Source organism: Palaemon carinicauda, chromosome 38 (assembly GCF_036898095.1).
Source record: "Palaemon carinicauda isolate YSFRI2023 chromosome 38, ASM3689809v2, whole genome shotgun sequence".
In the NCBI taxonomy this organism is placed as follows: domain Eukaryota; kingdom Metazoa; phylum Arthropoda; class Malacostraca; order Decapoda; family Palaemonidae; genus Palaemon; species Palaemon carinicauda.
Window position 1 is genome coordinate 55,986,986 of NC_090762.1, and position 13,525 is coordinate 56,000,510.

At 42.9% G+C, this 13,525-nt stretch overlaps 1 protein-coding gene across 3 annotated transcripts in view; it reads left to right on the plus strand.

Moving 5' to 3' along the window:
- Nucleotides 1–2,230: 2,230 nt before the first annotated feature.
- Nucleotides 2,231–13,525, plus strand: part of LOC137630640 (uncharacterized) — a 154,037-nt gene continuing 142,742 nt past the window's right edge. For all 3 annotated transcript variants that reach the window (XM_068362250.1, XM_068362252.1, XM_068362251.1), the window contains exon 1: nt 2,231–3,115. In XM_068362250.1, coding sequence (XP_068218351.1) covers nt 2,257–3,115 — 859 coding nt within the window. In that variant the 5' untranslated portion in view covers nt 2,231–2,256. The remainder of the gene's footprint in view (nt 3,116–13,525) is intronic.

The following is a 13,525-nucleotide window of genomic DNA, read 5'->3' on the forward strand; positions in this document are numbered from 1 at the left end:
AACAACTAAGGTCCCCCTTTGAGTTTCCAAGATGTTAGTAGGTCCTATCAGGATCTACTTACTCGTGGTATACAGTTCAGGTGGAATTATGTGGATGTCACTGGTTACCTTTATGGTGATTGTATCAAGGGCTGTCTTTTTAAAGATTTCCTTATCACCTGTACTGTTCTGTAGATTGTCTGCATAACGTCCTCTTCATCATCGTGACTTTCCATTGCAGAATGAATCATGCTTTCCTTGAGTCCCACTGGGAAATAGAGGACAGCAAACTTTTTTCAATTTTTTTGAAGACTTGACTGTACTGTAGGTGTGCCAAGGCATTTAGTATCTTATCTCTCAGCCACTTTCTATTGATTGTTGGTACATGTTTTTCCAAACCTTTTTATGTCAAGCATATTGACAACATACATGGTTTCATTGTCTTCCATAGATGGGTATGATTCGTTCTGTATTTAACCATCAATGAGGTTAACCAGCTTAAGCAGATTTGAAGGGTGTAGTAAGGGTTGTGATCATGCACACTGACCCTCTCCTAGTATGGCTGCCCGTAGATGTTGCACCAACTCGTTCTTTACAGCATCAGACTGGCATAACATACATTGCCTATAGGTGATAGATTCCTGACCTTGACAAGTACCTTCTTCAGCACTTAGTGGTTTGTTTCTCATGTTTAGAGCCTGCAAGAAAAAAAACATAATATAACTACCATCAATTTTCCTGTAGGGTACGTTTAACTGTTCAACATATATAATAAAGGCTAACATATATAATAAAGGCTTGCTGCAATAATTAGATAAGCCTGTTCTTGTGGTTGGTGTTTAGTATGGCCTGATAACCAGTTTGTCTTATGAAATCAGTATGTATTTGGAAGAACTGCCATAATAAATGTCTGAAGACATTTGCAACTATGACCATTGGGTGTCGTGGTCTGGAAAATTATAGTTTAGCTGTAAAAATGAAAGCTTTTGGTTAGTTTGAATCTTAAATATTGACATAAACATTTTTTACAGGAGCCATTTTGTGAAATCGAAGATAGTGGGCACATGGTACTCGTAAAGAGAGGATTTCTTTTTTCTGATAGCTTTTACTATAAAGTTCCCAAAAATGTAAAGTTTTCATACTCTCCACAAAAATCCAAACATATTGAACCTTAATACAAGGCCTTTACAGTACTGTAACAGCTTTTACATCTTTTGATTACCTGTTAGGAGGTTGCTGGAGTCCCCTTCTTCGCTCCCGTGGGGGACCATGTAAGATGACATGTCCAGCGAAAAAAAGAACATTCCTCCCACCAATGTGAGAATCCCTATTTCAAAGGACTAAAGGTTTGCATACTCATGGGAACAAATAAAAAATTCTAAAGGTAATTTATATTTACCTTGCTATAGTAAAAACTTGATTCCTTTAGATTAGATTTCCCACCTGAACCATCCGTCAAAGTTCTAGGTGAAAAGTTGGTGGGTGGGCCTTCCCCCTTTTGCTACGTGTAGTTAACCTACTACTTTATCTATTTAAGGATTCAGTGGCCATTCCGGCACTGCTGGAGACATCCAAATTTTAAAGGACTTTGGTTCATCTATTAGAAAAATAAAAACTGGCTTTCAAAGTTGTATTCTTTATATTTTTACCTTAAGTGCATTTTAAGATTAAAGATGGATACTGTACTTTGCAAGGTCGAAGATTGAAATTTTTGGGGTGAGGAGTGTAAAATGTTAAATAATATGCTATGATCATGATAATTATTAAATAATATTCTTTGTGGACATAAAAAAAATGTAGAAGAGTAAATTATAATAAATTGCTAATGATGGAAAAGTTATTTTTATCTTGAATTCCATAGTAACCCCTCTTCACGTGGGTTTGACATACTGTACGTCTGTTCTGATGTTATGTGTAAGCTGCTAGATACAATAATAAAATTGATGTTACTCCGTTTTACCCGATGTTACGTCTGTTACTACATCTAAAAATAAGTGCTGTACTGTATTCCATTTGGAAGCTTAGTGTAGGTATTTGGTTTTTATAAAATTATTGTAGTTTTTAAATAGTTTTTTTATGTTCAGTAAGAGTACAAATGTATAAGCCATTTAATAGGGCTAAACTCCGACCTACGTCGAAAATTGAATTACATAGGATAATGTATGAATGCAGAGACTGCCCTAAGAAATTATTTGTTTTTTAACATTGTTAGTTTTTATCTTCTAAAGAGCTGCGCAAATTAGATTTTTTTTCTTTACAGATTTTTCTTCTGAAAAGATGGAAGAAGTTAAGGACACTGATGGTAGCAGAGAGAGTCAGGAGTCAGTAGAAAAGGATACTGACATGAAAGAAAGCGAAGAAGAATCACAACAATGTAGAGTGTTGAGTGAAGATAGTGTTGAAGAAGCTCAGAAAGTCAATGGTTTTGATAATGAAGACTCAGAAACTGATAAAAAGGAAGATGAATCTGGTGGTGAGCCAATGGAGGTTTCAGAAACTAAGAGTGATAAAGTAGTAGAAAATGAAGAAAAAAGTGGCAGTGAGCCAAAAAGTGGCAGTGAGCCAAAAAGTGGCAGTGAGCCAAAAAGTGGCAGTGATCCAAAAAGTGGCAGTGATCCTAGTAGTGAGGAAGCAGGAGCAACCACTCATGAGAACGAACCCCTTCCTGGTTGGAAAAGAGTAGTAGGTGGATCCAATGATCCACCAGAAGTGCACTATGTCACTCCTACCGGAGAAAAGATGATGTCTCTTGACAGTGTTAAGTCTTATTGTGAAACTCATGAGATAAACGTTGATTATTGCAATTTTATTTTTTCTGATAAAAAGAACGCTTCCGGAAGGAGTAACTCCGGTTCTCCTCTTCCAACTAATTCACAGTGTGCATCTCCATTGCCAGTTAATCCTGTCATAGCTGTCGATAGTAATTCTGATAGCCAAAATTCTTCTGATTTTTCTTCTAATTCCAACAAAGTACCTGAAAAGAAATCTATAAGTACATCAGCACTCTTAAGGGCTTACAGACCTACAAAATCGACCTCCTCGCGTATATCAAGGAACCAGATATCTACCACCAACAACCAGAACTCCAAAACTACTACAAATCGTACTAAAAATACTTCTGCCAACCCAAATGATCGTAAGTAGAAAAGTAGTTGTGGTCTTGTGTCATTTCATGAAAGACTTGAGAAGTTCACATTGATTTGCTTGTGATTGTAATTTTACTATTGTGTAGCTTTGTAGATATCAGTGTAGGTTTTGTTATTGCAGGCGTATTGTTCCTACGCAAATACAAATCTTCGTCTTTTACTCGGAGTATTTTGTATTTTCAGCGTGCGCTGAAAACAACCGTTGAATTCTAACAAGGGTGTTTAGATGATGTGTGTGGAGTGGACCTGTCCACCTGTATGGTATAGTCAAATTAGATTTGCTTCACTGCCATGGCAAAGAAACTTTGTACTCTTGAGTATTTCCCTCATTCGTAGTTTGTATGAACTCATGAAAGGTAAGCATAACTTTGAAATGCTTAAGTGTATGGGAAAAGAACAGGCATTCTCTTTAGTGCTGTTTTGTGGCACACTCCTTTTTTGCAGGAACATTAAGTGTTTGAGTAATCATCTTTGCAGTGAGAAAAATTTGGGCTGAAGAATGCAGTCAGGAAGCATTCTAAAGTACCTTTTGAGGTTTAAAACTCCTGCATTGATGCTGAAGGAGCTTTTCAGGATTTTTCATCTGTCCTCTCAAGGCAATCTTTATATTTCTTCTTTTTCTTATGTTTTATGGTACATGGTGAGTATTTGTAATAAGAAGGTTAACAACGATCACCTCTCTAAGTGTTGTTCTTCCTGTTTAGTGGTAAACCTCTCCTCTTGTAAGTTGTTTTCCCGTGCATGACAAATGCTGGCCACCACCTGTGTCCATTGTTGATGATGACATTAGCCTTCAGATTTTTTGTTCCTCTGGGCATTGCTGGTTGGCCCCTTATGTGAGTTCTTTACAAGCTCCCTTAACAATGGCCAAGGTGTCCCCAACCTGTGTTGGTCACAGTGAGTGGCCCTAATGTTTCTCATGCCTGTTTCCGCTATGCTCTAGTGGTTCTGGCAAAGGAAATTCCTGTAGCTTGCTTCCTTTGTGGAAGCAAATTTGTCTTTGGTCTCACAAACCTAATCACTGCTGAATGTAGCTGCAGACCAGATTATTATTATTATTATTATTATTATTATTATTATTATTATTATTATTTTCTAAGCTTACAACCCTAGTTGGAAAAGCAGGATGCTATAAGCCCAGTGGCCCCACAACAGGGACAAAATCCCAGTGAGGAAAGGAAACAAGGAAAAAGATAATTTAAGAACAGTAACAACGTTAAGATAAATAATTCCTATATAAACTAAAAATTTAACAAACCAAGAGGAAGAGAAATTAGTCAGAATAGTGTGTCATAGTGTACCCAGAAGCAAGAGAATTCTAACCCAAGGTAGTGGGGGACCATGGTAGAGAGGCTATGGCACTACCCAAGACTAGAGAACAAAGGCTTGATTTTGGAGTGTCCTTGATGTTGACTGTTGAGAGGAAGAAGCAAGTGATTTTCTTCATTCGCCTCTACCTCCTCCTTTACAGCTTTTAAACCTTTTTCGGTTGAGAAGAAAAAGAAGAGTTAATTGCAAGTACTCCTGTAAGAAGCCTCATCAGGCTTTTAGCTTCTGCTTTCTCCAATGGGTTTGGGTCACAAGGTATCCACAAGGATTGATTCTTGAATGGGTGACCAAGCCTCCCTGGGGACCACTACTTTCCGGATTGGTCGACTGGAGCATATCCTTAATAAGACTGGTGTTCCATATCCTGGCTGAGATACAGGAGTATTGCTCTGGACTTCTCATCATAAAAGGTGGAAAAGGCATAGTCTGCATATCTAGAGTATATGGATAATCCATATTTGTGAGTGATGGTACCCACACTGCAGTGCTCACAAATACTGGAAGTTCTCTGACAAGCATACCTGCTCACCAGAGGAAAGTATGATTGGTACATCTTTTGCTTCTTATTGAACTGGTGGTACCAGGGATCATTCATCTGATTGTTCCAGAGGATCGTCATTGGATAGATTGAGGGGAATGGCCAGGACATTGGAACATGATTTTTTCTAGTTAGTTCTATCATCTGGCCAACTATATTATATACCTGGATCTGTTATAGAAACAGCATAAGCACTCATGTGAGTATCGGCAATCCTCAGGATGAGTTGGTGTCCTTGGCCTTTTTGAAGTATGAAGCATCCAGGGAAGCTTGTAGTCTGGAAGGACTTACAATCCTCCTCCACAAGATCCCAAGCAACTTAAAGTGGAACAGTAGTTTTTGGATGTCATTAAAATAATCTGGGAGTACAATGATCTTGGTGTGATGATTTCGGCACCTTCGTCTTCTACAATATCTACCATCAAGCGATTTTTTTTGTTGCTCGAAAAACAGTCTCTTGAACTACCTTGGTTTAATCTTGAAACAAGTGCTTTGATCCCAGTGAATTCTTTGGTATCTGAATGAGAGATTTTGTTCAAGTTCAGTAGATCTTGGAATATTCAAACTATGTTCTGACCAGGCCAGTGAAATTACTGCATCTTAGTGGAGAGCGAGCTCACTTCTCTGTAGGTCAACCCACTGGTGTTGGCACTGCCAGGGAACCTCAAGCAAAAGGTACATCCTTCTCAGCCACTGTGATGATGGCAATGGACTCTCTTGTTGTTATTGTGGTTAGATCATCGACCCATTAGTGTTGCAAAATTTAGTACATTGTCAAAATTGTCCTCCATGGAGGACCTAGAGAAGTTTCAATCTTGTTGTGTCGGCGCAAAAGGGGCTAACTTTTCTGGTTACCAAACCGCAATCTTGCGAGTAGAATGTTTCTTGAAAAGAAGATTTCCCACATCTATTGTCAAGTTTGGTTTGAGATTGTTCTCACTCTGTGTAACCGATTTGTGTTTGGATCTCCTTCATTCTTTTATGATGAGTGATGTGGTGGCAGCAGTAAATAGTTGAAGGGCTGAACTGGGGCCCTCTGATTCACCGTGCATTTTACGTCGGGACCCCAGGGGTAGGATCACACTTAACTATCGGGCTAGGGTTTGTAGAAGGTTTTATACTAATAAACTTCAGCCTCTTCTATACCCGCCCGAATCTTTAGCTTCAACTTTCTCGCGAAGGGTGTCGGACTCATTCCAAACATTTTACGTCCCCTCAGGCTCAGTCCAGAAAGGGTTGGAAGGGGAAGGAAGAAGTTAGGGAACCTTAGGTGAGCAAAATTCTTTTCCAGTTACTGATAGTAGAGGAATCCATGTCATACAATCAGGCAGTGTGGCAGCAAGTGAGCATCCTTCAAGGACTGTTGGCCTCTTTTATCTTACCTTCTAATTTGTTTCTAAACCTGCTTTCAGAGATCACAGAAAGCTTTGGGCCTTTTAGCAGAGTTGGAAGTTAGGCTCGAGAAGAGTGCACTGGAATTTGGGGGATGACCTCCAGTCCTGTATGAACAAATACCTGATGGAGTAGTCTGAAGATGGGAATCGTATAATCGACATCTGTTACTGGGTTTATTTGTCAAACCCTGTTCAGTATTTTTATTATTATTATTGGTATCAATACTACCAGCCAGGCTACAGCCCTAATTGCTAAAGCAAAATTCTACCAGCTTAAGGGTTCCATCAGGGAAGCAGTCCAGCAGAAAAGAAATAGAAAAGTAACAACTTAACTAAATGAGACAAAATAGAAATATTACAATAAGTATAGAGTCAAATAGATCGGTATTACGTTAAAAGGTAAATGATATAAAAACTATAAGGTGAGACTTATGTCACCCTGTTCAACAGGAAAACATTTGAAACAAGTCTGAACTTCTGGAGCTTCACAGATTCAGCCCCCAGATTAGGAAGATATTTTTTCATAATCAGGTCACAGTTTGAATAAAACTTCTAAGAGTACTGTGTCGTATTTAGCCTTCTGATGGAATAGTTAAAACTCAGAATTGACTGTATACCTAATGCTACTTACTGCGGTGGGGTAGTTTATCCACCCTGGGAGGCCAAACCATACCGCTAAGGCCAGTTCTGAGAGACCAGACCAAGACTGGACCCCTATAGGCCTTCTCCTTTATTTTAAGATAGGCAAAGGCTAGGAGAAGGAAAACTCCAAAATCAAACCAAATAAGACCCCAACGGCGGAGCTTCCCAGCGCCGGCGGAAGAGGGCAATGCCTGTCGGTCAGGCAACAAGGCGGGCCTTGACATAACAAGAACCCGGCAGCCCGATGCAACCAACATTGGAGAAGCCGCCTGTCTCATATGTCTTGAGCCGTGGTGAAAACGATGTGGGCCAAGTGTGTGTGCGTGGCCGTTGCAAAGCCACGACCACCCAAAACAATATACCGAGCTACTGGCATTCTGTCGTTTCCTCCACCCTTCTTCATCTCTTTCTCACCGTCGTCATCATCATCACCACCAGCAAGTCCTGAGGCGACAGCACCGTGGGTGAAGGGGGCAGGCCTGGATAGCTGTAAGCCCTTAGCCCACGACTGCACTCAGGCGGCGAGTCCAAGATTCAGTCGCTCTCTGGTGACGGTGCCGTGACACCAGAGTTCGGCAGCTGGACCCGTGACTGGGCTGGCCTATTGAGGACACCGCAGCCCACCCCACATGGGGAGGCCCCTAGAAAAGGTGGAGTAAACATCGGACACGGCAAACCCGTCTGGTCAGCTCACCGCGGCTGGCGGACATCCCACTAATGCGGTCGAAACAACAAGAAAAAAATATTAACCTTAGGTGCGTGGAACATCCGCACCCTCCAAGACGTGACGAACACCAACCGCCCGGAACGACGTACAGCCCTCGTCTGCAAGGAGTTAGCCCGTTTCAATGTTGATGTGGCGGCTCTTAGCGAGACCAGACTACCCGAAGAGGGCAACATCAGGGAAGCTGGAACAGGCTACACCATCTTCTGGAAAGGCAAGGCCCTAGAGGAGCCTCGCATCCACGGTGTCGGCTTCGCCATCCGTTCCCAGCTAGTGCAGCAGCACAACCTCGCTCCCAAGGCCATCAGTGAGCGTCTGATGACTGTCCGCATCCCCATCACGCGGGACAGACACCTCACCCTGATCTCTGTCTACGCCCCGACTATGACCTCAACCGATGATAACAAAGCTGCCTTCTACACCCAGCTCGACCGCACCATCCAGGCAGTGCCCGCCAATGACAAGCTCGTTGTGCTTGGCAACTTTAATGCCCGAGTAGGCAAAGACCATCGCCTGTGGGAGGGAATCATCGGCCGCCATGGCATTGGAAATTGCAAGGCCAATGGCCAACTCCTACTGGGTCTGTGTGCAGAACACCAACTTGTGGTAACCAACACCATCTTCCAGTTACCAAAGCGACAAAAGACCACATGGAGACACCCACGGTCTAAACACTGGCACACCCTGGACTACGTCCTGACCAGAGCCAGAGACCGAGGAGACGTCCGCATCACCCGATCCATGCCCGGAGCGGACGACTGCTGGACGGACCACAGACTCCTCATCTCCCAACTCTCCGTCGTGACGACCCTACGACCACCCAGAAGGGCACCTGACAGCGTACCACACCAACGCTTTGATTGTAGTAAGCTCCGCAACCCACAGGTGGCACAGAACTACAAGGAGTCCTGCGAACAATACCTCGCAGACCCCGTGGGTCAGGCCACTGTTGAGCACCACTGGACCACCCTCAGAAACGCCATGGCCCGTGCCGCAGAGGAAACACTAGGCTTCACTACCAAGAAACGGCAGGATTGGTTTGATGAGAATGATGCTACCATCTCTCTTCTCATTGAAACCAAACGACAAGCACGCCTGACTTTGGAAAACCAACCAACAGCAGCTAACAAATGTGCTCATAAGGTGGCTGAAGCTGGTTGCCAAAGAGGGATCCGTGAAGCCCAGAACACCTGGTGGTAAAGAAAAGCTGCAGAAATACAGAGTTTCGCTGACCAACGTGACCTGCGCAGCTTCTATGCATCAACAAAGGAAATATTCGGTCCCACACGGTCATCAGTGGGCAGCCTGAAGGACGCGGATGGGGCCACGACCATCACCGACAGCGAGGGCATCCTGGCCAGGTGGAGGTCTCACTTTGAGAACCTCCTCAATGACCAAGCAGACACCCCAGACGATCTCCTGTGAATGACCCCGCAGCATCCCGTCCGTCACTGGATGGCACTACCACCCTCCATCCATGACTTCAACAAGGCCCTGCAGCGCATGAAGCCCGGCAAAGCTCCAGGGCCAGACAACATCCCGTTGGAGCTCCTCACTCACGGTGGCCCCGGCTTGAGGAACCGTTTGATGCTCCTTATACTGAAAATATGGGAGACCAAGACCCCCCCCCCCCAGTGACTTCCGCGATGCAAACATCATTACCATCTTCAAGAAGGGAGACAGGGAGAACTGTAACAACTACCGGGGAATATCACTACTAAGCATCGCGAGTAAGATTTTCGCTCGTATTCTCCTTGACCGCCTCCTTATTCTCGCAGAAGACGTCCTGCCAGAGTCCCAGTGCGGCTTTCGACCTTCCCGCGGGACCATAGACATGATCTTCTGTGCGCGACAACTACAAGAGAAGAGCCTCGAACAACAACAGCCCATAATGTTCATCTTCTGGGATTTGAAAAAGGCCTTCGACAAAGTACCTCGACCTGCCATGTGGGCTGTCCTCAAAAGATATGGCTGCCCACCCGATTTTGTCAAGCTGGTGCGTGCCCTCCATGACGGAATGGTTGGGAGAGTCTGCCACCAGAACTCTCTTTCAGACCCATTCCCCATCAACGGCGGCCTGAAGCAGGGCTGTGTTCTGGCCCCAACGTGTTTCTCGCTATACACCACAGCAATGCTCAACGAGATTCCCCCAGACACACCCTCAGTTGACCTACGTTTCCGCATGGATGGAGGCGCTTTCAACCTCGCTAGACTCCGCGCCAGAACCAAGACCACCTTGTGTGCAGTGCGAGAACTGCAGTATGCTGATGACAATGCCACCCCAGGTCAGACGGCAGAGGACCTGCAGTCGTTAGCTGATGCATACAACTCTGCCTACGAACGTTTTGGGATGCAAGTCAACAGACAAAACCAAGACCCTCGTCCAACATCCACCAGGACTGATGCTCCCCAACTTCAATACCACAGTGAATGACCAACCGTTAGAACAGGTGGACCAGTTCTCCTACCTAGGGAGCATCCTAACATCAGCTCCCACAAGCAAAAAGGACGTGGAGAACAGGATCAGGGCAGCCCACTCCGCCTTTGGCCGACTCAACTGCCGCGTATTTAACAACCACGCACTGACAATAACCACCAAAATAATGGTGTTCAAGGCAGTAGTCCTCTCCACGCTCCTGTATGCATGTGAAACATGGACGCTATATAAAAACGATCTTAAAAACCTAGAACGCTTCTAACAAATGAAACTGAGGCAGATCTTGAAAATCCCCTGGGAGAGCCACACCACCAACATTGAAGTCTTAGAACGTGCCTCGCTGACCAGCATGGAGGCCACCATCATCCACCACCGCCTCCGCTGGATAGGACACGTGCATAGGATGGATCCATCTAGGCTCCCAAAGAAAATATTCTACGGAGAACTGACCCAGGGCACCAGACCACGAGGAGCCCCAAAAATGCGCTATAAAGATCAACTAAAGCGCACCCTGGCTCTAACTGACATCGATCCTTCCTCATGGGAAGAAACGGCCAGGTACAGGAAAACCTGGAGGAGTACAGTACACCATGGGACCGTGGACTTTGAAGAGAGGAGGAGACAAAATGAGGAGGCTAGGAGGAGAAGGAGTGAGCGATTAGAACAGCCCCGCCCACCACTACCCTCCCTTGTGAACACTGTCCGCGACTCTTCCACCACAGACTAGGACTTAACAGCCATATCAGACATAAGCACCCACCCCACAGATAGGAGGCTGATAGCTAATGACAGAACCCAATACTCGGACACAAGTGGGCGCCGATGACTTACTGGATGGTACAATCTAGCAGAATTATGAAAAATCTTATGCAACATGCACGAACAGCTAACTGAATGACGTTTCTAGAGATTGGTAACCAGATCAAGGATAAGGAATTTGATAGACCGCAATATTTCGTCCAACAAATTGAGATGAGAATGAGCAGCTTAAGACCAGACAAGAGAACAAAATTTAAAGTATGGGAGAGTGAAAGAATTTCCTCGGAATACAGTAGGTTGATTACCAAAGTCTTTACCGTACTATCAGAGAGGGAGACTTCATGCTTTTGGTGAATATTAAGGACACTGTTTTAGATCCCTGTCCATCAGCTCTTTTATAAGTACCTTCTCGTTCTCAACATGATAGTGTACCATCTTGGTAGATATTAAGGATGCATATTTTTAAATCACTGCCTATCAGTTCTTTTGTAAGTAACTACTTATTCTCAAGAGGGTAGTGAATTATTTTGGTAAATAATAATGAAGCATATATTTAGATCCCTGTCCATCATTTCTTTTATAAGAACCTTCTCATCCAAAACAGGGTAGTGTACCAGTTCAAGATTTTTACCTTTAGACTTGCCATGGATTCTTGGGTGATCACTTTCTTATTCACCCAAATTTCATCATGTACCTTCTCTCATGGGATATGTATGTTTAGGTAACTCAATGATTCGTTGATCCTGGCATTTTTGAGGGTGCGGTTGTCTTGTCATGATCAAGGGATTTTGATTAATGGAGAGAAGCTGATCTTCAAACAAAAGTAGGAAATGAAGTACCTGAGCCTCTTGATAAACATTTAGGAGTGAGAGAGTTTTCTTAATATGCTCACCTTCACAAATTCAAGGAGGTAGTGTACCAATTAGGAACAACTATGTTTTCTCTGTCATCTGCCCTTATAGAAGTTCACCATCAATATACCTAGAGATCATTTCAGTTGTTTTTGAAATGTTGCCGATTAACTGCCAGGGATCCATTCTCTCGGCTTGCTCAGATGGTTCAAGAGGTGAGAGATAATCTTATTGGTGGCTATTTGACAAGAGTTCCTCTGAATTCTGCGTCTGCAGATGTTTTTGTTCTAAGGTGCACCAAAGGAAGGATGAGCCGCACACCCAAACCTAACCATGCTCATCAAAATTTGGTATTCGTCCGTAATTTGTTCTAAAAAGATGGTCGAATACCGATTTCATTACAAATAATGTAGAAGTGAGTAATGGGTTCTAAGTCCAAGTTGATTTGCTCTTAGTATGACATATTTGGTTAAAAAAAAGTGATGCATTTATGTAGTTTTTACTAATACGATAAATACTGAAAAATTAAAACATTAAAGGTAATTTTAACATAAGAAAACTTGCCTTTTTCGTTGCGATATGGCATCGTACGTGGATGGTGGTGTGGGGCGGAGGAGAGGAGTTATTGCTGATGGGAGGATTCCCCATCCATAAAAATATCTGGTAATTGAGGTTTGAGTTTTTTCCCTTTACTGTTGCTTTGAGGAAGATTTTTCTTTAATTAAAAACTGATCCAATGTTTGTTGCTTATGCCTTTTTTTGCAGAATCTTACGGTAATTAAGAGATAACATTATCATTGAAAAGATTTACAGCCCTATTGGTTATTATAGTATCAGGAAGAGTTTCTTCAACAAAAACTTGAACTTTCACCCACTTAGTATAGATTTCTAGTGCCTTTTCACAAATAAATGCCTCGCTAATGCTATCACCTCATAACTGTTTCTCATTTGTAAAAATAGGTAACAACTCCTCCGCTTCCCTAAGTGCCCGAGGCCTTTGCTTCGTCAAATTAGTCTCTCCTTTAGCAATATTAGCTCCCTTCATTATTTCTTTATTCTTTAAAGTTGTCAATACTGTATTGTCAACTTAGCCATAGATTATTTGAGAGCAATATCCGAAACACGCATTTTGTTTTTGTGCTTGGAAATGATTTCCTTTTTCAGTTCAATAGTTGTTAGCACTGTTTTCCTTTTTACTTGACCACTTTTACTTTTATTTATTTTCTGACCTATGTTTAAGTGCTAATGAATCAAAATAAATAAAAAAGGATGCAAATCATAGATATAGCATTGTGTAATATGCAAAATGAAGCAGAGCTTATGTTTATGTTCATGTGAAACAATAACTGATGACGTTCAGCTTGCCGGGCTTTTACTCGCACTGGTCGAGTACTAAATAGTTGTTTGAGAACGGGCATTTCTTACTCTAACTTTTTGGTCGAAAACCGATTTGTTCGAGCTTCAAGACGGTTGAATACCGAGGTTCTACTGTAATGATGACCATTGTAGTGGTGTATGTCAACAGCCATGGAGGGCTAGTCTCCTTATTAGTGCCAAATGTGTGCATTTCTAGGCAACTTGGTATGCTGTAGAGCTATCAACAAAGTACATAAATTTGGTAGGAGGAACATACTAGCAGAATACAGTAGCTCGTCCATCAGGGGCTAAATGTAGGAGAAAGGCCTTTTGAGTTAAGGGGTTCACTGGTGATTGATCTCTTTGCCGC